General features: G+C 35.4%; 1 protein-coding gene and 1 non-coding gene across 2 annotated transcripts; one reads left to right on the plus strand and one right to left on the minus strand.

Annotated features, from left to right (window-relative positions):
- Positions 1 to 5,008: 5,008 nt before the first annotated feature.
- Positions 5,009 to 5,115, minus strand: LOC141662690 (small nucleolar RNA R71). Its single transcript, XR_012550791.1, has one exon. It is a non-coding gene; the product is annotated as a small nucleolar RNA R71 (small nucleolar RNA).
- A 1,105-nt stretch (positions 5,116 to 6,220) lies between these two features.
- On the plus strand, positions 6,221 to 6,550 carry LOC141660464 (uncharacterized). Its single transcript, XM_074467449.1, has one exon. It carries the CDS (start codon positions 6,221 to 6,223, stop codon positions 6,548 to 6,550), a length of 330 nt encoding a protein of 109 aa, XP_074323550.1.
- Positions 6,551 to 27,053: the final 20,503 nt, after the last annotated feature.

The following is a 27,053-nucleotide window of genomic DNA, read 5'->3' on the forward strand; positions in this document are numbered from 1 at the left end:
ATGAGTTACACAAGTCGACAAGATTTTTACTTAGATATGTTGGACTGAGATGAAAATATTCAAGATTGCAGCGCTTAAACTTGCAAAGGAAGCAGGCTTGTGTTTGATAATCTAAATGCAAAAAGAGTTAAATCTGGAAAAGAAAAGATTATCACTTGGACATATTTGAAGAAGAAACTTCGTGCACAATATATTCCTTTGGATTATAAATTAGAATGTATAATGAGGATGACATCCCTCTCTCAAGGTACTATGAGTGTTTTTTAGTATACTTCTGAATTTTTTGGATTGCGCCTTATTTGTGACTTGGAGGAGAAGAAAACAATGAAAATTGGAAGATTTATTTGAGGATTGAATTTGCCTATTTATCGAAAGGTTAAATCAAGTCCATATATCTCATTTAATGATATATGCAATCTTTCTTTGGAATTTGAATCTTTTTGACAAGATGAGAAATTGAATTCTTTCCTTCACGAGTTTAATCTTTAGGGAGAAATTAAAGAAGAACACTTTGTCAGTGTGGGGAATGTTGCAAATCTTTTTGTTGATTACCAGGTGTTACGTGTGGCGACCACATCAAGTTTCAATGAAAAGGATGAACTAGTTACAAAAGAAGTTGTAATAGAGAAGCATGAAGAAATAAAGTCACATGATGATAAAGTCTTGGTTGTTGAATAAAATCAAATAGATACATCTCTTAAACTTCTGTAATGTGACATGGTTGAAGAGAAAGAGTTAGTAGAGGATATGTTCCAAACTAAAAAGGTTGTGTACAAGGAAAACAACATCATCATCGTGGAACACATTGATTTTCTGGGGGTAGAAAACTTGTTTAATTCACCTATCTCAACAAACTATTTTATTCTTTCGAGTTTACTTCCTAAGATATTGGTCATGGATCTGCAATTCAACACTTTCAAGTTCTACGGGAAATCATCTCGTTATGTGCTTATTCTTAAATACTTTAGAACTCGAGGATGAGTTTTCTTCAAAGGAGAGGAGAATGATGAGGATCAAAGAATGAATATGTTAATTTGGATTTGGTTATGTGTGCTCTTGGTGATGTTCAATTGTAGAGGATGCAAACATGGGTTATGAAGCTTACTTGGACAACATAGAATAAAGGAGTGATGCATGAAGTTGGACAAGTAGCTAATTATTATATAATTATTAAATAGAATTTTTCTTGCAAGTTTTTATATTTCGCTTGAAGGGTTTTTCTTATTTTAAGCACTTACGGTTTTATTTTCCTATTTGGATTTGGTTTTTGTTTTTTGTTTCAATTCGGATTTGGTTTTTTAATTTGTTTCATGAAAGGATTCAGATATTGGCTAATTCAAGCTGATATAGAATTTCTCTTGGAATCCTGTTGGGTTTGGGTTATTGTTTAAGCCTATAAATACCCCTCTTATATAATTTTTTAAGATATATAATGGATGATATAAAACTTTTGCGTGAAGATAAACTATGAGTAGTTTTTCTTCCCTCTAAACTTTAATTACTGGATTTTTTTGAAGGCTAGATTTGAATTAGTTTCTGGATTGATCTAAGAAATTTGAGATTCAAAGTTCACGCATCTGGATTGATCGTGTTTTATTGAAATATCATATTCTTCTTTTATCCTTTTTCTTCTTCTTGTTTTTGTTACTTTGTGGTGCAATTCATATCAGGAGCAATGAAGTTGGAAAGAAAAGAAAGCCAAGGCTCAGATTCATTGGACTGTTTGAGATATTTAAAAAGAAAAAGGAAACTGATTTACGAATTAGAACTACCCTCAAATAGACAACAATTTTATAACGTGTACTACGGATCTATGTTAGGGAACATAACCGTCAACGCTAGACATATGATTGAAAATGAGAAAATAAACTTACAGCTAGACTTAACATATGCGGAAAAACATGTAGAGATCACAGATCTACAAGAACGAGTATTCTAAAACCAATTTGACAGATGAGTGAAAATTTGGTGAAGAGATCAAATACTGTGGAGTCGACATAAGGACTCGAGGTTGTCTTGTGAGAAAAGTATCCCCGCTTGTTTTCAAATTGATTCCGGGACAGAATCCTTTTAAGGAGGGAAGACTATAATAACCCGAATTTTTAAGACTTTATAAAATATTCAATGAATAGTAACCCTGACGATTGGGGAAATTGTTTTAGCTCACACTATATTATGAATGGTAAATTGAGTTTCTAAGTCGATATTGTGATTATACGTACCAAATGAGTGAATATAAAAGTCATTTATTATCGAAGAAAACCGTTTTTGTAAAATGACCTTATCTTAAAAACTACCAAGGAATATAAGAATCACGTTGCGATCATGAATTTAGATTCCTACAAATAAAACCCAAGTACAAGATACAAAGCATAAAAGAGTTATAAGAAAAGGATCACCCCGCGAATCGCTGATGAGGATTTATCACAATAATGAACAAGCGAGCTAGTGAATACGCAAGATAATAAATAAACGTATCAAGCCCATGCAACTTCCAATTCAAGCCGTGCAAATCAATTAACCTAAGATGCAATTAGAGAATGCTAATCAAATAGTAATTCAAATAGTAAGGTGATATAGTGAATAGTGAGAGGCATGGAAATAGTACTTGGCTAGGTGGTAGGTTTTGACAAAGGTATGCTTGCTTGATTTTCTACAAGATATGTATATCTAAGTACACACAATATCAACCACACTCATCAAAACATCACAAGCAAGCAACCAACACAAATAACATCTCTCTCTCTTTCCCAAGAAAACAATGTTGATTTTCAAGAACAATGAGGAAAGAAATATTCAAAACTCAAGTTCTAGGGCTTAAAAAATCACAAATATTTAACCACAGCTCCTCAATATCATAGGTAAGGCTCATACTAAATTTCAAGTCCATTCATTAAATTTTCAATGTATGAAAAATGTTTGAAGTTGAGTGTGAATAGTAACTCCAAAAATTACTTTTTGTTTTCTTAATTTTCCATGGAAGTTTAATACTCCTAAAGCTAAATCAGGCTCTCTCCAAGGATCTTATGCCCTTATTAAGTGTTAACAAGCTTCAACAAAGGTATAAACATCATCTACCCTTTGGATAAATTATATATTTATATATATTTTATATGATTTTATTCCTCATATTTATTTTATTTTGTATTTAATTAGATTTTTATTAAATAAATTATTATGTTTTATTGTAGAAAGAAAGAAATCCTAAACTTGGAAGAATTGGAAAATATAAAACTGATTTTGGAGATTTATTAGAAGGAAATTCGGTTTTGTTGGACTACACGTGCATGCTACACTATTTGGGCCATATCTTACGATCCAGAAGTCCAAATTGGATGATTTAACAGCCCACGTGAAAATAACAAGATTCTCTTTCATTCTAAGGTGGTCCAGATATTAATATCCATGTGGAGCGGCCCATAATTTCTGAATAAAAGTTAACTACAAATTTTACTTGGACAACAGATTCAGTTTGAAACTTATATGTATTTTCCTCAAGACATTAAAAATACATAAATTAGATAAATTTATAGATCATAGATTATTATTAGGTATGAAGTTCCTAGGGAAGAAAAAGAGAGGCTACGCTTAAGAGGAAAAAAGTTGAAGAAGAGGAGATTGTTGTATCTACAGTTTTCATCTTTTATCATTACTTTTTCACTATGTTACATACTCTTGTGTATTATTTTCTCTTGAGATGATGAACGAATTTTCTCTCTAGGTCTTTAATGGATTCTATTGTTAATATATAAGTTGTATTCTTTTCTCTTTGTTTTTGTGGTCGTATTAGTTGTTTATATTGATTTATGTTCAATGTTTCTCAAAGATTGATCATCCTTGAGATTTTTCATAATTTAGGTGGACTTAAAAAAGAAAACCTAAGTTAAGACCCAATAAATATATCTTAGGATTAATATTTATATTAATTTGTGGTTAGGATAGGAATATACCTAAACATCCTAAGAACTCCAATTAAGACGAGACTTAATGATATTTATGCTTTTAAATCTTACATAGAAATATGGGGGTTATTGAATAAATTAGAGTCACTTGAGATTCGAAAGGTCCTTGTGAAATACATGATTATCTTATACTAGCAATTAGACCACGGGAATAGAGATTAAAGAAGAAGCTTGTCGAAGAACATATGGTGAAGTTAAAGGCCTAGTTTTCATTCGCTTGGAATTTATTGTTCGCTTTTGTGTTAGTTTAATTATTTAGTGGTAATTTAATAATAACTTCACTTGATTTCTATTTGACTTGAGTTGAAAGAAAAATTGTAATTGGTATTTAACAGCATATTAATAGTCTTCGTGGAAAGGAATTTATATAATACTTGTTGCGATAAGTATTCTTGCATTAAGGTTATAAAACCGATAATAAGTTTTTTGGCGCCGCTGCCGGGGACTATTTATCATTGCATTATTTATTACTTTGAGATTGAGTTATTAATTTTTCATTTATTCATCTTTGTAGTGCTTGATTTTATATGCGTAGATGTGACTCATCTTCACTTCTTCCACCTGATTTGGAGATTGAGAAAACTGCCAAACAGAATCGTGAGAAAGTGAAGGAAGCTAAGATCCAGTTATGTACAATGGGTGATAATGGGAACAACGTTGAATAAGTTCAACCTGAAAGGCGCTTGCGGGTTAAGGAGTACATAATGCCTTCTTTCGACGACATTTACCCTAGTATTGCAAGACCCACAATTATTGCAAATAATTTTCATGTTGATTCAGCTACAATGCAGGCTATCAGGGACAAAAAATTTCACGGTCTTTATGCTAAAGATCCTAATGCTCACTTGAGAAATTTTCTTCAGATTGTTAATAATTTCAAGGCTAATGGTGTTATTGAGGAGACTATAAGACTGAAGCTATTCATCCGGTCACTTGATGGAAGAGCAAGGGAATGGTTGGACTCTCTAGCAATCAACTCTATCATTACATGGAATCAAATTTTTGAGAAAACTCTAAAGAAATACTTCTTTCCAGCAAAGACAGAGTGCCTGATCAAAGAAATTCAGAGTTTTCAACAATTCGATATAGAATCTCTTTATGAAGCTTATTAGAGGTTCAAAGATCTCATAAGGAAGTGTCCACATCATGGGCTATCTGATCAGCAGAAGATTCATACATTCTATAATGGGTTGAAATTATAGTGTGCTACTTAATTTGACGGAGCTGCGAGGGATTCGTTGATTAACCAGTATCCAGAATATGCGTTCGAGATTCTAGAGGACATCACTTCAAACAACTATAGGGTGTATGATCGAGAAAGTTCAAAGAAAATGGAAGGCTTGTATGAAGTTGATCCCTTTATATCTTTCTCAGCTAAAATGGTATCACAATTTGAAGCCTTAAACAAAAAGCTTGAGTCATTATCAGTGGAAAGACATTAACCAGTGTAACAGGTTCAATAAGTTCAGAATTCTCCAACATTATGTGATCTGTATAGGGAAGGACATCCAACTCAACACTATCAACTTATGTACCATGGTGCATCACAATCGAGTACGGTGAACTATGCCGGGAATTCCAATATTTATAAAAATAATCTGTTTTCAAATACGTACAATCCTGGTTGGAGAAATCATCCAAACTTTTCATGGAACAATAATGCAGGACCAAACATGCCATACAAGTCTAATGTACCTCCAGGTTTTCAACAAAAACCAAGGTCACAAGAGATTGAGAAGAAGCCAACTAATGAAGATCTTTTTCTTCAATATATACAGAAAACAGATGATGTGATTCAAAGTCAAAACACATCTATGAGAGCTTTGGAGATGGAGATGGGTCAACTAGCTAGTGCACTCAACAATCCATAAGGTTCCTTGCCAAGTTATACTAAGCTGAACCCAAAGAATGATAAGAAGGAGTACTGAAAATCACTAACTTTGAGAAGTGGTAAGGAGATTGAGGGGAAGCCAATGAATGTTGATAAAGAGGCTCTAAAGGAATATGAATCTAATGAGGAGCCTCAGAAGTTGGTACATGAAGAATCAATTGAAATTCAACAACACCCACAAGTTCAAGCACTAACACCAAAGAAGCGTGTATATCCGCCTCCTCCATATCCCTCAATGCTTGCAGAAGCAAAAAAAGATAAGCAGTTCCAGAAATTCATGGATGTCTTTAAGAACCTTTCTATTAATAATCAGTTTGATGAAGCTTTAAATTAGATGCTGAGCTATGTCAAGTTTATGAAAGATATTATGTCAAGAAAGAGAAGATTGAAAGAACTTGAAATAGTGGCATTTACTGAAGAATGTAGTGCTATTTTACAGAAGAAATTATCCCCAAAACTCAAGGATCCTGGGAGTTTCACTATTCCATGCACTATTGGGACACAAAATATTGGGAGAGCTCTATGTGATTTGGGAGCAAGCGTTAATTTAATGCCTCTATCCATTTTTATGAAGCTTGGAGTTGGAGAGGTAAAGCCTACTTCGGTGCGATTACAACTTACAGACAGATCATATGCATATCGAAGGGGAATAATGGAAGATGTTCTTGTCAAGGGGAATAGAGGTCAAGCTCCTTGAGTCCACTATGAAGGATTTTCACTATAATCTCGGAAAGGACAGTGATCTAAATAGGAAGGTTGAGGCCTTGGGTTCCAGAATGACAGGTATTGGGAATTCAGTAGCCAAGCTACTTTCAAACCAAGAAGCTTAAACTCAATTACTTCAATAGTTGGTGGCTTCTCACACTTCAAACTCTGTTTTACTTGATGATAACAAAAAGGGGGAGAATGATGTGAATATTCAAGTCAACAAGGTGATAGTACCAACTATCACAATCTCTAAACCACCAGCTGTGGACAATATTGATCTGATCAATCTAGCAGCAGCTGAGCTCAAGTTAAAAGAGCAAATAAAGAAGATTGAAGACATAATTGAGAAGTTTTTTGGCTCAACTGCTACTCAGGATCAATCTGTGAAGCATTTCACACAGCTGAAGCCAATTACCATGGATGAAATGCTGCTAGGAAAGGGGGAGAAAGTGAAACCTCAATAAAGAATGAGTTCAACAATTTTGTGGTGCTGAAACCCAAACAAGCAAGTGTCTTACTATCAACAAAGCACCCAATGTTGGTTGACTATTCTCCTCCTAGGCCAGATGAAGGAAAACTGATGGGTGCATCAATTGAAAGCTTCAAAGTCACCAAAGATGCCATGTTGAGACCAAGAATTTTAAGAATTTACAGATATGGTAAAATGATTTGTGTGATGACTGGGCAGCCTCAATTTGGGGAAGCTAAAGAAGAAGAAAATAGAAGGCTTAGAGCTCAGAGAAGTAAGAAGAAGCAGGCCATTAAAGGAGTGAAAAGAAAACTTCAGACACAGGCTGTTTTAACTGAAACTGAGAAGACTTTAGATGATGAACTAAAGAAGAAGGAAGATAAACTAGAGTGGGTAAATAGGACTAGAAGGAAGGCCAATTCAAAAAGGCCATATAGTCCTATTGAATGGGAAACTAATCAAGTTCAATCTGCAAATACAAGTCAACCAACTGTGTCCACTAAGGATCCCGTTGAAATCAAGGTTCATCCAGGAATCAACTTTCATGGTGAGCCTATCTTACCAAAGGATGAACCCATATATTGCGAAGGTGTTCTCTACAATGAAAAAAGGATTTTGGCTTCACCAAGGTTGTCAATCTGAAATACTTAGCAAGATTAACGAAATCAAACAAAGTTGGAGAAGTCCAAATACACTGCCTAGAGTCTTAACTCTTTCACACAATGGTGATACTGTGCATTTGAGACCTTATTGAATGATGGAGTTTAGAGATGAAAAGGGGGTCAGAATATTTTTCAGACTTGAAGACTAGCTGCAAATATCAAGCAATGACACACTCAAAGAAATGCAGGAGATGCTGGATCTCAATTATGGAAACGAAGTTGAATTCTTCAAACAACTCCAAAACCAAATTGAAGAGAATGACAAAAGGTTGAGAAAGAGGACTAGAGATTCAAGAAGAAAGAAATGATCAGCTCAGACTAGAGGAGCATCTTTTAATGACATGTAACTAAACTCAACTTCCTTTCTTCAATTGGAGCATTTTGCAATTTATCTTCCTTCGTTGATTAACCAATATCCAGAAGATGCGTTCAAGATTCTAGAGGACATCAATTCAAACAAATATAGGGTATATGATCGAGCAAGTTCAAAGAAAATGGCAGGCTTATATAAAGTTGATCCCTTTACATCTTTCTCAGCTAAAATGGTATCATAATTTAAAGCCTTAAACAAAAAGCTTGAGTCATTATCAGTGGAATGACATCAATCAGTGCAATAGGTTCAACAAGTTCATAATTTTCCAACATTTTGTGATATGTGTAGGGAAGGACATCTAAATCAACAATGTCCACTGATGTATCATGGTGCTTCATAATCGAGTACGGTGAACTATGTCAGAAATTCCAATAATCAGCAAAATAATCCGTTTTCAAATACGTACAATCCTGGTTGGAGAAATCATCCGAACTTTGCATGGAACAATAATTAAGGACTAAACATGCCATACAAGTCTAATGTACCTCCATGTTTTCAACAAACAACCAAGGTCACAAGAGATTGACAAGAAGCCAACTACTAAAGATCTTCTTCTTCAATATATGCAGAAAACAGATGTTGTGATTCAAAGTTAAAACGCATCTATGAGAGCTTTGGAGATGCAGATGCGTCAACTAGCTAGTACACTCAACAATCGTCCACAAGGTTCCTTGCCAAGTGATACTAGGCCGAATCCAAAGAATGATAGGAGGGAGTAGCGCAAATCAATAACTTTGAGAAGTGGTAAGGAGATTTAGGGGAAGGCATAGAATGTTGATAAAGAGGCTATAAAGGAATCTGAATCTAATGAGAAGCCTCAGAATCTGGTACATGAAGAATCAATTGAAATTCAACATGACCCCCAAGTTCAAGCACCAACATCAAAGAAGTGTGTATATTCGCCTCCTCCATATCCTCAACGCTTGCAGAAGCAGCAATAAGATAAGTAGTTCCAGATTTTTATGGATGTCTTTAAGAAGCTTTCTATTAACATTCCGTTTGCTGAAGCTTTGAAGTAGATGCTGAGCTATGTCAAGTTTATGAAAGATATTCTGTCAAGAAAGAGAAGATTGAAAGAATTTGAAACAGTGACATTAACTGAAGAATGTAGTGCTATTTTACAGAAGAAATTACCCCCAAAACTCAAGGATCCTGGGAGTTTCACTATTCCAAGCACTATTGGGACACAAAATATTGGGAGAGCTCTATGTGATTTGGTAGCAAGTGTTAATTTAATTCCTCTATCCATTTTTATGAATCTTAGAGTTGGAGAGGTAAATCCTACTTCGGTGCGGTTACAACTAGCAGACATATCATATACATATCCAAGGGGAAGATGTTCTTGTGAAGGTTGATAAATTTATATTTCTGTCTGATTTTATTGTGCTTGATATGGAGGAAGACAAGGAAATACCTCTACTATTTTGTAGGTCGTTCTTAGCCACAGGAAGGAACCGTCTTGATGTGTAAAAGGAGAACTCGAGATGTGTGTGCACAATCATCAGTTAACTTTTAACGTGTTTTCTTCCATGAAGTTTTAAGATGATCATGAGACGTGTTTTTCCATGATATCTCTTGATGATTAAATTAATATGCACATAATTGAGTATGATACTAGTGATTCTCTCGAGTTGTCTCTACAAGAAGTAAAAAGTGATTTAAATCATAACGGGGAGTTTACTACTGAATTGAATGCAGTTCCCAACATCCGAAATTCTTTTTAGAACTCTTCAATTAAGATGCTTGACAAGTCCAAGGCTGAAAAATTTCACGTTACAGATCTCTCGAACGTAAAGCTCAGAAAACTTCCACCATATTTAAAGTATGTACTTTTGGATGATGTAATAGTTCTTTTTGTGGTTTGTCATGACAATGTATTAAGAAGATAGAGAACTGATGATGAGTTAGAAGAGGGTCTTCTTCAGCCGATTAAGAGGCAGAAACACTTAAGGGGTGTTAAGAAGACACAGAAAAAATACAAAGCAGGTGGGTGAGAGAATTGTTGTGAAGAGGTATGGTACAATTTTTTTAAAAGTTAGTAAACGGGATGTCAAAAATTATGTGAATTTTCCTTCTAATTAGGGAAATTCTATAATTTTGTTGAAGCCGCCATAATTTAATTCAGTGACGTCCGGCTAAATGACGTTAACGTTAGCGCTTTTTCAGAGGCAACCCATGATTTTTTTATGGTTAGTTAAATTTTATTTTTGTATGGTTAGTTAAATTATATTTTATTTTATCTTATACTTTTTTTGTAATTTTTTTTAGGTTGTAAATTTTAATATTACTCCCGCAAAGTGCCTTGATTAATTTTTATGTGAAGTATTCCAGACAGGATTCTCTCAAAGTGCAGCAATATAACTTAATTTGGTGCAGCAATTAATATCCATGGTGTGGATATCACATGGGAGTAATTTTATTTTCAAATCCGAGGTGCATGGTGCGCAAATAATCTGGAAACGAGTTTTTGGCTACCCAGCGTTCGCGTTTCTCTACATGCGTGTTTCTATGCACGCGGTATGCTTGACTTCTATATTTTATGCATTGATCCCTCTTCACACGCCTTGTGTACAATATTCTCCTGTGGTGCGATAAGCTTCTGTACTGAATACATAAATTTCATGCACCTCGGTGCAGTAAAGGTACCTACGGTGTCTTTCTTCTCTGTGCTATACTCCTATTGCTGAACACTTACATGGTGGGCCTTTTATTCAAGCCCATTATAAGGCCATCCAAACTCAACTACATCAGTCTGGTTCAGTACTTCAGTCCACATATATTTACCAAGCTTTCAATAAGCCAATTAAAGTACTTCAGTACCCGATTCATCAGATCCATGAATGCTGTCGGGGCATTACTAAGAATTCATAATGTTCGTATCTTGTCCTGAATGCTGTCTTTGGAATATATTCTTCTTTAATCTTTAATTGATGGTATCCTGATCTCAAGTCAATCTTTGAAAAGCACTTTGCTCCATTCAGCTGATCAAATAGGTCATCTATTCTTGGTAGCGGGTAACGGTTCTTAATCATCACCTTATTCAACTCCCGATAATCTATTCATAATCGCATACTTCCATCTTTCTTCTTTACGAACAGAACAGGTGCTCCCCATTAGGGGTGTGCATTCGGTTAACCGAAACCGAAACCAAATTTTTTTCCGGTTAACCAAAACCGAAATTGTGGAAGAACCGTTACCGAAAACCGAACCGAATTGTATTTGGTTTTAAACCGAAACTGAACTAATATTTCGGTTATAACCGGAAACCGAATTTTAAAACCAAACTTAATAAAAAATTAAGAAAATCAGTAATTACAAAAAAATACATTAATAAAGTTTGATATTGGATTTACACAATTTCAAGTTAAATTTGTATATTGGATTTATTAGCTAAGTTAACTTGGAGTTATGCGGCCAAAGCCTACCAGAAACCTTTCTCTGTCAAAACAGTAGAGCATAATTCTAAACTATGAAAACAGCCATACAGATGTATAGATAATTCGGAGATATGATTTTAGAACTGAAGAGTGAAGAGTGAACTGAAGACTGAAGTCTGAAGTAGTGAAGTGACGGAGATTCATATTTCAAATAATTGATATATCATATATGTATAAGTATTATGTTTATGTATAATTCTATATTAAAACATTAATATCTTGTATATTGTATAGTAATTCGGTTAAATATTCGGTTTTTCGGTTAACCACGGTTAAAAAACCGAATAACTTGGTCGTACTTGGTCGTATCACTCCTTTGTCCAACAATTCTTGTAGCTGGCTTGCCAACTCTTGCATTTCTGCTGGTGCCATCCTATATGGGGCCTTCGAAACTGCTTCTGTGCCCGGAGCAAGGTTGATCTTGAACTCGATTTGTCGATCTGGTGGTAAGCCTGGTAGTTCGTCTGAAAACACATCTGGGAATTCGTTGACTACGAGAATATCTTCTATGCTGGGGTTGTCCTTTTCTGAATCCACTACATAAGCTAAGAACGACTCGCAACATTTCCTAAGTAACTTCTTAGCCTGAACCAATTGTAAGAAATAGTTGCTCTTGCCTCTGTCCCTTAAATACTACTTTCTCTACACTCTTCGTCTTTAAATACACCTTCTTGGACTTACAATTAATCTGGGCGTTATTCTTCCCTAACCAATCCATACCTAAAATTATATTGAACTCTCCCAACTTGAAGAGTATCAAGTCGGCTGAAAATTTATACCCCGAAATATCAATCTCGCACTTTGGACAGAGTTGACTCACATGAATCTTCTCTTGGTTCGCAATTACCACATTTACTACCTCGTTCATAACCATTTTATCACATTGAAGTTTATCAACAAAAGTTTCTGATATGAAAGATCTCGTCGCTCCCGAATCAATCAATACTTTAGCTTCGACATTATTTAGTAAAAGTGTAATAACCCCAATTTTTGGAAATTTTTGAAACCCTTATGAATAGTGATTTTGCAGATTATTTCTGAATAAGAAAACTGTTCATGCCACACTATGTAGGGTTTCTTTTATGGATATTCTGAGATTGTATTGGTACTCTATATGATATATAAGTGTATGTAAAGATCGTCAGAATCCAAATTTGAACCTTTTGATTTTTCCCGGAAATCCACTAGATACGGAAAGAATTGAGTATAAGGTAACAGGATAAAAAGGATTTAAATAAAAGGATTATAAGAGAGGATCATAAAAGGATTATAATGTATTGAGAAAGGTTAAGGAAACCCAAGTAATAAGATCCCGGGTATGATCCCTCAAACGATAAACGAAAACGAAAGTTAAGTGAACCGTATAACAGATCAGCGGTCATTAGGCAAACAATTAGGGAGTTAATCAAGGAGGTTAGGAATGATGAGGTCATCCAACCAATAAGAAGAGGGCAAGTAAGAGATGATGACATAATAAGGTGAGGTAAGCATGACATAGGGAGGGAGGAGGTGTGGTTGGTTTATAACCACACAAAGACAAGGTTAATAAGGTAATTAACCAAAAAAAATCCAAACAAAACTACATCCACCAAGCCAAAACAAATCATTTCATCAAAACAAAAATTTTATTTCTCTATATATTCACCAACCTTCCATTGAGCCCATTATCAGGATATCAGCCTCCATCTTCTTGCCAAGTGAGCGTATAACGACTCGTATATTTTAATTGTTATTTAAATGTATCATTATGGAATAAATAATTAAATAAAATGATTGTGTGGGTTCAGTCAGTGGGTTATTACTCTGTCACTATGTGTATATGATTACTAGTGTATGGAATTGAATTGTATGATTTTGTATCATTGTTAAAAATGGTGTTATTGCAGTTCTATTTCCATAAATACTTGGATTGTCTCTAAAATTGTTTTTATGATTTTATAATTTCAATAATTATTTTTAGGACTTTATAAAATTGAGAAATCAATATTTTATTAATTATTTATTTTTAAATGATTTTATGAGTGTGTTTAATAGTAAAATCCATAATTAATTATGGAAATCTTCAAAAATTATGAAACTTATATTTTATTAAGTTCGTAGTATTCTAAGAATTTTAAAATTATTTTGGAGATTTTCAGGATTAATTTCACCTGCGCCTTGTTTCGTTAATTGTTAAAACGCGGGTATAAAGTGCATTTTAAAAATTGTTTTAAAATTTTGGAATTTATGTTTTTGTGAACTTGGGATATTTATAATGTTTTAAGACAGTTTCCGTGATTTTCTGAATTTGTTTTAAGATGACCTTAGTTCGTTAATTTTAAAATGCGGGTTTAAAACGCATTTCAAAAACAATTTAAATTATAAATAATAATAATAATAATAATAATAATGATAATAATTTATCTTCCATTAGTTTTCAATTAACCCAAGAATTTTATGATATTTTTCGCAAATTTTGGGTTATGTTTAACTGTGCTTTGTTATTAATCGGTAGATTGCGGGGTCAGGAGGATAATAAATCGGATAAGTACAGATGAACTTATCCTTTTAATACACCCAATTTATCCCTATTTTTCTTGCTCATTTCTCTCGGCAAAATCTCTCACTCTCAGGCCTCTGTTCTCTCTCATCTTCTTCCTTTCTTTACCTCTTTCGATTTATTTCTTTTATTCTCTTGCTTCCCTGATTCTCCTGTTTTAGGTTAGTTTTCCCCCGCCCCTTGATTGTTCTTTTCGGCAACCTGTCGTCGCCGGTTCTCCGGCGAGGTGGCAGCGATGGGTCTATGTGTTGCTCGATTGTTTGGGTCTGTGTGTTGCTCGATTGTTTGGGCAGTGCGTGTGCGTTGGTGTGAGTGTATGTGTGTATGAGTTTTGTGTGTGTGTGGGCAGTCGAGAGGCTGTGGTGATGTGGCTGCTGCCATGGTGGTTTGTCGTTTGTGTTTTTTTTTCCGGCTGCCACCGGATTTTTTTCCGGTGTGGTGACCGGAGTCTGGTACTGCGCCTACGCGCGCGTGTGTCCTGTGATTGCTGCCTTGGTTTATCTGTTATGTGGAATTTTATTTTATTAATTTAATTTAGTAATTCTCTACAAAAGTTAATTGATTGCAATTCATAAAATAAAATATTTTGTACGGGAATGAAATTATAGTAATCGAGGAGATTCGTGAAGGAATTTCGATAAAATTGAAAACCCGCGAATTTTATCGCCGTCGGCGATGAGCTTTGGCGAGCCGACGGTGGACGATGATGATATAATTCTGAGTCCTAATATTTTAAAATAAATAATTTAGTTCGTATATTAATATTTGAATTGAAATATATTTAATTATCTTGGAGATTTTATTGGCGTTTGGGTTATGATTTTGGTTCGGGTTGTGAATGGTAATTGTGGATTGTGAAACTGTAATGATTGGATTGTTGGTTATTAATTGTTGAGACATCGAGTTGTTCGACGGGTAGGTCGATAAACAGAGGAGGTGCTGTCCGAATTTTTGGAAATTAAATTCGAAAATGCGTGACGTACCCTGTAATTATCGGAACGTCGAACAAGTATAAATAAGTATATACATATATCTTGTGCAAAACCTGATGGCATGTTGTGGTGAATGTTTTGTCAAAATCCAGTAACCCTAATTTCATAAAATGATGAGTATACGTATTTCTTGAAAATGAACACCGAACCAATTTTCGAGACTGTGAACCTTAATTATTTGTGTGTGTTATTACAATATATATAAGTACGAGTCGGGTTTGATATCGTTGGGTAGAATTGGTATTGAGGATATGTCAAGCATACTTAGACGTCTAACGTAGGGTATTTCGATTCTATAGGTTCTAGTCGAAGGACTTAGGAATTGATATCGAACTAAGTTGACCTAGTGATCAGTCGACAAGCGCAGCGAGGTTCCTAAGTGAAGGACCTGAGCGTTGAAGTCGGATCCAGGATAGTCAAATAGTAAGGCGATGAAGCCTGAGCATCGGAGTCAGCTCAGAGTCGGTCAGTAACAACTGTAATGCTCTACAAGGCAAGTACCCTTGACCAGTCTTTTATGGTTCAGTATATATGAATGAAATATTGTTTTATTTTGAACAGGAACAGAAACGTTTTAAGTTACGTATCCCCTGTGTTTGAAAATGTTGTTAAATATGTGTTTTTGGGAAAATGTAATTTCTGAAAATACCTATCTCTAAAGTGTGATTAAAAATGGAAAAGAGGTTTTGAATAGTGTGCTATGAAAGAATTGATTTTAACAAGAGATAGGTAAAAGTGATTTTGAAAACTGGATAAAACGAATCAGATATTGGATAACGTTGCGTAAGTGGCTAATTCGGTTACGCGCATTACATAACCGATTAGTCAAGCATAGATAATCAGAGACCTAGCTAGTCTCTGCGGATCCGGTGATTTTGTGTGAAAGCCCGATCAGCTTTCCTAGATGTAAGGCATATGTTATAGCCTATTTGTATATTCGAGGATTTAACTCAACTCAAATAAGAATGTAATAAGTAAATAGTGGATCTACCGTCAAAGAGATCTCCCCAAGTAGCATCTGTCAAAGGATTCAGAAACAAGGTTCATCTACAGACTTGAGGAATTAATTCACTGGAAGAAGTTCAAGAAATTGATCATGCCTCAGTGATATAAATCAAGTTTGTGGATTTAATCAAGTGACAGAGATCTCGTCAGGGTATCAGATAATTACAAGGATTTAATCTGAAGTAAATCAAGTATCAAAGTCAAGACATGAAGATACGTCACGGAAGTTAGTCACTCATGAACCAGACAGTACATCGAGTGTCAACATTGAAGTGATGGAATTGATTCATAATTTTCAGTAATTTTCAGAAGATTTGCAGAAGAATGGTTGCAGTTCAAGAATAGTATTAATTCTCTATTAATTAATTAAGTCATATAATTTAATTAAGAAAATAAATTATATCTGCAAAGATTAATTTATTTATTAATTGAATTAATTTATTAATTAATTCTGAATTAATATTAAGATTTTTCAGAATTGTTTTTGGATTAAAATCAGTTTAAATCAGCAAGACAATTGAAAATGAACTAGCATGACAATCTGGATTGTCATACCGATTGTCATGCCAAGTCATTTCAATTGTCATACCGAAAGTTACACTGGGAGGAGGATTGTCTTGCCAGTTCATTCTAATTGTCTTGCTAGTTCAATCCATAGTCTCACTGAAAGTCTTGCTAGCTCAATGGATTGTCTTGCTAGCTCAATGGATTGTCTTGCTGAGCTAAAAGGATTGTCTTGCCAATTAAATCAAAGGTTGATTGATTACAAAAACAACAGAAGCAACAGAAGTCAATATCCATCCGAAAAACAGTTCAAGAATAAAGAAAAGCAGAAGCTGAAAAATATATCATCTCTTCTCTGCTAAATTCAAGATCACAATTTCTAGCTAGTAAAGTTAAATCCAAACCACTAGAAATCATTATCTTGTTCTTGTGTAACTATCTAGCGGATAAAAATCCTTAGAACTTAATCTCAAATTGCGTTTAGCATTTGAATCTTTTTATTACAAAAATAGAAAAAGTTCATCTCGAATTTATTCTAGATTTATGATAATTAATTTGAGATTAATTCCTTGTAATCGATACAGTTGTTGTAACACCTTTCAAGTTTAATAATAGTCTTATTTAACTTGAATTTTGTTTCATATTTTTATTCCGTATTTAATTCAATTATTCGGTACGGTTTGTATTCAACCCCCCATTCTACAAACACATTGGGACCTAACAATTGGTATCAGAGCCTTCTGATTAACGAACAAATCAAGATCCTAGACTTTTGTGATTTTTCAACTCCTTGAATTTTTATTTATTCAAAAATTCATAATGACTTCACAAAAAGTTGGAACCGTTAAAATTCCACTATTTGATAAAGAAAATTACATCATGTGGAAGAAGAAGATGCTATTATTTTTACAAGTTGCAAATCCCAAATATCTGATCTTGTTAAAGAAGGGTCCAAAAACTCCGATGGTTATTGAACCAGAGGTGATAGAAGATGATGTTGTGATTACCAAAGCTAGAACCTATCCAAAATAGCCTGAAGATTTTACTCCTGCTGAAAAGGAAGAAGCCTCCTTGGATGCCAGCCTTCAATTAATATTAATTGATTCCCTTGATCCCTTGATGAACAGACATGTGATGAACTGTAAAAATTCCAAACACATGTGGGAAACTATTGAGGTGATTAATGAAGGCACAGAGGAAGTTAGGGAGAACAAGTTGGAGATCCTAACCTTTGAGTATGAACATTTTAAATCAAATCCAGGAGAAGGAATTTCTGAAGTGTTTGAGAGGTACAATGCATTGATCAATAACCTGAACATAAATGGAAAATATTATTCAATCAGGGAGGTCAACAAAAAGTTCCTTTTAACACTACCAACTCATCTTGAACATAGAATCACTGCCATTAGAGAAGCTAGAGATCTGAGTGAGATTTCTTTGGATAGACTCTATGGTGTGTTGAAAACCTATGAGTTGGAGCAGATTCAGCAGAAGGAAGTCTACGAGAAAGATAGAATGGTCAGCATCTCTAATGCTCTTGTAGCTGAAGGTCAACAACAACAACAATCTCAACAGTCGGAGAGAATGGTACAGTTTTCCAAGGCTGAGGAAAATGTGATAGTAGCAGAATATGATCCTCCTACTACAAATCAATCCAGTGATGATTTTTATTCCTTGGAAGAGCCGGAGCAATTGGAAGATGAGTCAATGGCCCAAATTGTCAAGAGATTCTCCAATGTCAGATTCAAGAGAAATCCCAAGTTCAAGTACAAGTCCAACTACAACAGATTCCAGACAGGTGGATCTTCATCCTCTAACACCAGTAGTGGTGGATACAAAACATGGATGGTTGATCGGAGCACCATTAGATGCTATAACTGCAATGAGTTGGGACACTTTGCCACAGAATACAGCAAGCCAAAGCAAGTAAGGAAGAACTCTTATGATTCAAATCAGAAGAGTAACTCTGAAAGGGCTTACCTGGCAAAGAGAAGAAGCTGGGATGATACTGATAGTGAAGATGAAGAAGATGAGAATCTTGCTCTTATGGCTATTGATGGAAAAGCTTCATCGTCAAGAAAAGAGGTAAAATATACTGATGCTAAATTAGTTTATCATCTAGGAGGTAACTTAGATTGTGCTCGTCGTGATAATGAACTATTAAGTTTAAAGATCAAAGACCTTGAGAAAGAGGTCAATGAATTAAGACTTGTGCACATTAATCAAGACAAGTTAAAAGAACAAGTATCTTTTCTAGAGAATAGAGTTGACTGTTATAGAAAACTCGAAACTATTCTCAAAGACAAGATCACCGGTCTTGAGACTAAGGTTAGAGCCTACTTCAATTCTTGTTCGAAGGCTAAAGAGTTCTACAGTAAGCAAGCTGTTAATCAAACATCTGGAATAGGTTATGATTACAATGTTGCTATTGGAGAATTAGGCATAAACTCCCCTCCTCATGTCTGTGCTAAAGGGAGGGAAGTACCACATGTGCTTAAGGGTGTTGATGAAACCCTCTATAAAGCATCAATTGCTGAACCATTTGATGCAACCTCTTCTGTTATTCATGAAGAAATACGTGCTGAAGATCATGCTAATGAGAAGGTTATTTCCAAGTCAAGTGTGTCGAAAGTTCCAGTCAAAGTTGTGAAAGCAACTGAGACTAACTCAGACATACATGAGTTGGATAACAAAAATGTCATGTCTACCATGCATAAATTGCCTGCTGTTACTCACTCTCATAAAGCATGTGGTGTTGCTAATTGTATGTCTTGTGCTTTTAATATGATGTATGCTTATTTTAATGGTAAGCATGTTTCTAATGATAAGACTACTCCTCGTCAGCATGTGAATAACAAGAAGAATGATAGGTATAAGACTGCTAGTCCTTCTAAGGCTAGAAAGGAGACATTTGTGCCTAAGCCTAAACAGAAATTTGTTAAGGGTATTTATAAGGTCAAATGTTCAGTCATTGAGAAAGTTGAGACCATTAAAATTAAAAATGTTGTTTTTCCTGACAAAGGACAATTCTACAAGTATGCCGGGCCCAACCAAGTTTGGGTTCCGAAGAAGGTCTAATCCATTTGTAGTGCAGGGCATTAAACAGGTGTAACCGGTAGTGTGGATTCTTGACAGTGGATCATCAAGACATATGACCGGAGATAGAGCCCTGCTATCAAATATGGTTGAGAAAGCTAGCCCCCTGGTTACCTTTGGAGATAACATCAAAGGTTTATCTGAGGGATATGGCTGTTTGCAAGCTGGGAATGTTATCATTGAAAATTTGTATATTGTGATAGGTTATTATCAGGAAGCAGTATCTAACATATAGCACCAGTGATGATACTTGAGAATATTACGATATATCAGGCACCTGATGCACATTACACTTGGAATTGGACTCTAGTAAGATGTGTACAATTGTACTCTTGGTTGGTGAGTCAAAAGAGGAAGTCAATGCACCTCAGTTCATGGACTTTACAGTTGCAGATCTATTGGACTATGCAATCTCTTCTCCCAATCTCACTTCAGGTTGGTATGAACTAGTGTACTGCTCAAGCAATCTTCATATTTATAACTCTCTTATCATCAGGCACAAACTTATTGTTTTATATGTGCAGTCAGTTTTAGGAGAAAATCAAACTTCTTTCTACATTAGTGATTTCTTATTTCATGTAAAATCCTTTGAAACCACTATTGTACATCATCTCTCTCAAAAGATTAAATGTATAATTTTCATTCATTATATATTTTGAGTACATTTTATCTCTCTATTTCCATATGTTCTGTGATACAGGTTCAGTCTCCAATGACTTTCTTTCATTGACAGTCATGAGGTTGAAAACCCACAACATCTATCCCAGACTGTAAAGACAAACACAGAAACAGAACCAACCAACACTCTCTTACCACTAAAAAGAAGTATGAGTGAGCGTGAGGAAGATAGTTCCTTAGGGCACCAGATAAGGAAGGTTCTGTAGTCAACCCAGTAGCTCTGTCTCCTACAAAGATGAGTAGTATTTAAACCGAGACAACTGCTAACCCCCCATACATCTTCTCAAAAAGATGTAATGGTTGAAAAGGCATAAAAACAGTTACTAGATTCATTCTCTCAACAGGGTGTGTCTATTGAAATTTGTCTGTCGGCCAGGGTATCCGATATAGTGTCACCACCTCAAATATAAACAATTCTTGATGCACAAGGAAAGGTTACACACACAAAGGATGAGTTGACGGAAACAAGAGTTTCGACCATTTTAAGGTGAGATTCGATTATTCAAGGTTCGTTAATGGACCAATTGCCTTTACAGGTGTTAGGAGAGGATACTGATCCAAAAGCCATATGTCAGTGGTCAGTGTCTACCTCCCCAGGCTTAAATCCCCTGGATGCATCCGCGGATAGTGGATCTGACATAAGCGCAGATCGGCAACTTGTTGACAATGATTCAGATATTACCTGATGAGTCACAAGGAAATGTCTTCACAGACATTAGAAGGGAACTTTGATCTTTATGCTAAATTCGATGGATCATTGTTTACCTTCCCAGAATTCAAATCTGGAACCCTAAAAGGGAAACTAGCAACTTGTAAATTATGACTCAGATTAATCTGACGAGTTTAACAAGGATGGGGATTTGTGAACTCCCATTGCACCACCTGTGACCTCCTTAAGGATGGCTAAGGTGATTTTCCTTGCAGGTACAGCTGGAATATGGAGCTATGAGAGGAGTGATACACTTGTGAGAAAGAGTGTAAACACGAGTGGAGAGAAGAGTGAAACACATGTGAGGTACACTAAACAGAATCACACACTCACAGTGAGGAAGAAAGAGAAACTACTTGTTATTTCTTTTCCAACCAAGTGGAATATGAGAACTCCTTCAGACGACGGCATACATTCCTTCACTAAGGGGGAGATAAAAGCTTAAGTAATAGTTTGGAGGATTCCTCAACTAAGGGGGAGAAATTGCAGGGAGTAAGAAAAAGATGAAGAACATGTACACTACACCACACCATTGTTGTTTGTAGCTACGGATCCTATTGTACGGGAGAGGTGGTAAACACAAGGTGATTTTCTAGTAAGGGAAGAAGCTGTTAGGGGAGTACCATTGGTTTTTATCTGCGGATCCTATTGTACGGGAGATGTGGTAAACGAAGGTGATCTTCTTTAATCAGTTGATTCTCATAGGGGGAGAAGCAAGAGAGATATGTGCTTCTCAATAGGAAATGTGGTTGTACAAGTGAACATGAAACTACTTGAAGATATGTTCAGTCTAGAGGAACATCTATTTGGAATCTAGAAAAGGTTAAATGTCATCCAGAACTTTTCTGCTATTTACTTTGCATTTCTGTTTATATCTTTTTCTTATTTGTTAGTTGAGTTATCCTCTAGGTATTTGTGTGTTATTGTCTAACAAACAAATAGGGGGAGATTGTAAGGCATATGTCATAGCCAATTTGTATATTCGAGGATTTAACTCAACTCAAATAAGAATGTAATAAGTAAAAAGTGGATCTACCGTCAAAGAGATCTCCCCAAGTAGCATCTGTCAAAGGATTCAGAAACAAGGTTCATCTACAGACTTGAGGAATTAATTCACTGGAAGAAGTTCAAGAAATTGATCATGCCTCAGTGATATAAATCAAGATTGTGGATTTAATCAAGTGACAGAGATCTCGTCAGGGTATCAGATAATTACAAGGATTTAATCTGAAGTAAATCAAGTATCGAAGTCAAGACATGAAGATACGTCACGAAAGTTAGTCACTCATGAACCAGACAGTACATCGAGTGTCAACATTGAAGTGATGGAATTGATTCATAATTTTCAGTGATTTTCAGAAGATTTGCAGAAGAATGGTTGCAGTTCAAGAATAGTATTAATTCTCTATTAATTAATTAAGTCATAAAATTTAATTAAGAAAATAAATTATATCTGCAAAGATTAATTTATTTATTAATTGAATTAATTTATTCATTAATTCTAAATTAATATTAAGATTTTTCAGAATTGTTTTGGATTAAAATCAGTTTAAATCAGCAAGACAATTGAAAATGAACTAGCATGACAATCTGGATTGTCATACCGATTGTCATGCCAAGTCATTTCAATTGTCATACCGAAAGTTACACTGGGAGGAGGATTGTCTTGCCAGTTCATTCTAATTGTCTTGCTAGTTCAATCAATAGTCTCACCGAAAGTCTTGCTAGCTCAATGAATTGTCTTGCTAGCTCAATGGATTGTCTTGCTGAGCTAAAAGGATTGTCTTGCCAATTAAATCAAAGGTTGATTGATTACAAAAACAACAGAAGCAACAGAAGTCAATATCCATCCAAAAAACAGTTCAAGAACAAAGAAAAGCAGAAGTTGAAAAATATATCATCTCTTCTCTCCTAAATTCAAGATCATAATTTTTAGCTAGTAAAGTTAAATCCAAACCACTAGAAATCATTATCTTGTTCTTGTGTAACTATCTAGCGGATCAAAATCCCTAGAACTTAATCTCAAATTGCGTTTAGCATTTGAATCTTTTTATTACAAAAATAGAAAAAGTTCATCTCGAATTTATTCTAGATTTGTGATAATTAATTTGAGATTAATTCCTTGTAATCGATACAGTTGTTGTAACACCTTTCAAGTTTAATAATATTCTTATTTAACTTGAATTTTGTTTCATATTTTTATTCCGCATTTAATTCGATTATTCGGTACGGTTTGTATTCAACCCCCCCCTTCTACAAACACATTGGGACCTAACACTAGACATTTTGTGTGATAGCCCGGCCAACTATCCTAGATAATTTGTGTGTAGGCCTGATCAGCCGTCCCTAGATAACATCCAATATATATCTGATTGTGATTTTGTGATTCCAATAATGGAACAAATGGCTTTGGGTCCCCGTAATGGGACAGATGGTTTTATGGTTCCTGTAATGGAACGGAAGGTTTATAAATGAAAATAGCATGCTAAAATTGAATTATGTTTTTTTTATGCACATCACACGACTGTTGATCTTGTTTTACAGAGCATGCTAGTTTTGATATCCAGTTTATACTTGTTTTACACGTTTCTAGCAAGATATGAATTATGTTCCTAAAATTGCTTTACTTTAATCTGTTTTACTTATTGTTCATATAGTGGTGCTGCTGAGCAAGCAATTGCTCACCCTTGCAAAATATTTTATATGTATTGCAGATGCCTAGGAGATTCTTGCGCGGTAGTCAGGGCAGAGTTCCAGCTCCTTTCGAGTCAGACTCCTCTGAGATAGTTGTGTTCAGACCAGATGAGGTCTGGTGAGTTGCTGTGTTAAATTAGTGGTCAGGATGGTGTAAGGTAATTTGAGTTGTGTTAGTTGAGTAACCTAGGTTATACTTAAACCTGGAAAATGTCTTGGTAAAGGGGTCATAGTTATGTATTAATAATGAGTTGAACTGAATTATGATTGTTATTATTGTTGTTGGTGACGTCAACTCCTGACCCCGGGGTTGAGGCCGTCACAGTTGGTATCAGAGCTACAGGTTTGAGTCCCTGATTTAGGTTATGGGTAAAGTCAAAAGAGTGAAGAAAGGTTTGTAGATACATGTAATTCAACAACTCAATCAGAGGAGTTAGTCTAGGAGTTCAGTCAAGGGTTTTAGAGGTGTAACCCTGACGTTTATTGAGGATTGACTGGAACTGCCATAACCTAGAGTACGATTCCTTTGCATATATATTATTAGTAATGTTCGATAGAGATTTCTAAGTTGTCTTTCGAGAAATCTAAGTCTGATTGTGAGAGCTCATCTTTTGAGGGGATCTTGGTGTGTCAGCTATAGAGACACCCATATTATCCATAAATATAGAATTTTCGACGTCAAGGAATGTTGAAGAATCAAGTGTGCGACCTCGGCGAATTCAGATGGAATGCTAATAGTTAGTGGCTATTATGACAACCAAGTCTCGTAATGAATGGAGATTAGTACGGCGGTTTATATCTTGAACCCTATACTTCTTTCTTGAGGTATAACTTTATTCCTGGAATAATTGTTTACTATTCCATGAGTTGGTTAATCATTCTGTGAGCAAGTTAGGAGCGCGAAGTAAGAAACTTAATGTTCTGTTGACCTCATTACCAATCAGATTCTTTCTTCTCTATTTATGAATTCCTTATCTAAACATTGTTTTTGTCCTCGGTGATTTTTTTTTCTTTCTTTCGGTTGATTGGGGAAAACAATGCATATGAATTGACCATTTGTCTAAGTGACAAAAGGGTCTGGTGGGACGCCACCGAATTATGTGTTGTGACTATATGGTACTAAGACTAGCCATCTTATGTACTTGTATGGTTGCTCTCAGTCATACCTATGTTTTCTTCTTTTGTCCTCCCCGTATCATTGATTCTTTGACTTTAAAATTTCATTTGAAGTCCCGAGTCAGTGGATTGTCAGTAGCTTTTGTGATTAGACAGTCCTGGTCATCGAAAGTAGTTGAGAGTTGACTGTCTGGAAGAAATATAAGATGTACATTGGATTGCTAGCTATCCCAGAACCGATAATAGTAGAGAGGATTTATGATTCGAAATTGAAGGTTGCGGTTTTAGAAAAGTTAAACCGTGGAAGATGGGTCAATTGTAAGAGATAAGAAGTCGCCTTGGGAAGAATGGTTGATTGAACCTCAGGCTAGTGCGTTAGCCAAGTCTATGATTCTTAAGATTAATTTGACTTACTAGTTTACTTTTTTTCGGGTGGTGCCTAGGATAGCCCATCTAGCTTTGCGGTATATGGAATTTGTTAATGTTGTATTTTATTGGTACTAGAAGGTTGCTCGGTTGTTATTGTATTGAGAAAGCATACCATATTGTTTAGTACCTTTATATTCCAGTTTTCTACGCTGTTGTTGATTATGCTACTGTTATCGTTGTTATTGTTGCTAGTGTTCCTGATCTAGATATCTTTTATAAATGGAACCTAAGAATTGGGACATGGGTGCTTTAATTGGGCAGCATTTTCCTGACACAGGTGCACCGTTTGAATGGTGATATTTTGTTATACATTCTCATTATGTTTTAAATAAATTCCCTGTTATATTTCAGGAAAATGCCACGCAAGAAAGCTATCCAGTCTAAAGAAAATAGTAGTAGTTTGGCGGAGGTTCCAGTTATAAATGAAATTCTAGACTTGTTGCGCAAGCAACAACAACAACAGTTGCAGTTAATCCAACAGATTCAGCAGCAACAACATCAACAAGGAAAGCTAAACCAAACTGCTAGTTTTAAATCCTTTCAGTCTGTTAAGCCCCCAGAGTTCAAAGGTGAAGTGGATCCTATTGTTGCCATAAATTGGCTGAAGGAAATGGAAAAGGCATTTACCCTCACGCAAGTAAATGATGATCTTAAGACTGATTATGCGAGTTACTTTCTTAATAATGAAGCAAATTATTGGTGGGAATCAACTCGAGTGTTGGAAGGAGAAGGCCCTGTTTCTTGGGCAAGATTTACAGAGTTATTCTTGAAAAAGTATTTTCTCGATGGTTTAATGAGTCAGTTGGAAGTCGAGTTTCTAGAGCTGAAATAAGGTGAGAGAAGTGTGTTGGAGTATGAGGCCAAGTTTACAGAATTGGCCCGATTAGTTCCTGAGTATTTAAGTACGGAGATTCAGAAAGCAAGGAGGTTTCAGCAAGGGTTGAAGCCTGAGATTCGCAGAGGAATTGTGGCATTGCAACCCAAGACATACTCCTATATGGTTCAGGCCGCCCTGGTAATGGAAAGTGACCAGAAGTTGGCTGTTTACGAAGAAAGTGATAAGAAAAGGAAGTCGGAAGGTGTTAAGGACAAGGTAGACCAAGGAGAATCCAGTCAGGAATTTAAGAATCGGTTTGACCGAATAGGAGTAAAGGATTCCGGAGATAGAGTTTATTTCAGGCAAGGACTAGTGCTATTTCAATTGCTTCTACTCCAGCTCAGTCAGTCAAGTCAGCAGTGGATTGCAAGTCCTGTGACAGGAGACACAGTGGTTCGTGCAAAAAGAATGTGCAATGTTTTAAGTGTGGACATAAGGTTCATTATGCATCGGAATATAATCCAGAAAATCCAGGAGTTACGTGTTATAATTGTGGAAAAGTTGGGCATATTGCAAGGAGTTGTAGAATGGTTACTCAAGATACTACATCCCAAAGGCCAACATCCAGCACAGCTAGAGGCAGAAGTTCTAAAAGGACCAAGAGATCGAGCATTTAGAATTTGGACGTAGTTGCACCTGATCTGACACCCTCCGAGTTAGAGGGGTTTGATGTGATTTTAGGATTGAGTTGGTTGTCCTATGTTATGGCAAGGAGTGGTTTTAAAACAAGTGAAGTATAAAGTGTATAGAAGCCAATAGTAAGGTAAGTTTCTGGGTGTAGAAGCAATATAAGGAATTATTCCAATCATGCAAGAAAAGAAGTGATAAGCTAAGGACATAAAGTAGATCCACCATCTGTAAAGATACGAAGAAAAGAATACTGAAGCTGGAGGAATTTTGGGTAATAAATAA

The sequence above is a fragment of the Apium graveolens genome, chromosome 5, assembly GCF_009905375.1.
Source record: "Apium graveolens cultivar Ventura chromosome 5, ASM990537v1, whole genome shotgun sequence".
NCBI classification, from domain to species: domain Eukaryota; kingdom Viridiplantae; phylum Streptophyta; class Magnoliopsida; order Apiales; family Apiaceae; genus Apium; species Apium graveolens.

What these genes read in the sequence shown, in the direction of transcription:
- LOC141660464 (XM_074467449.1), top strand. Translation starts at nt 6,221, where the DNA reads ATGTCAAGAAAGAGAAGATTGAAAGAACTTGAAATAGTGGCATTTACT.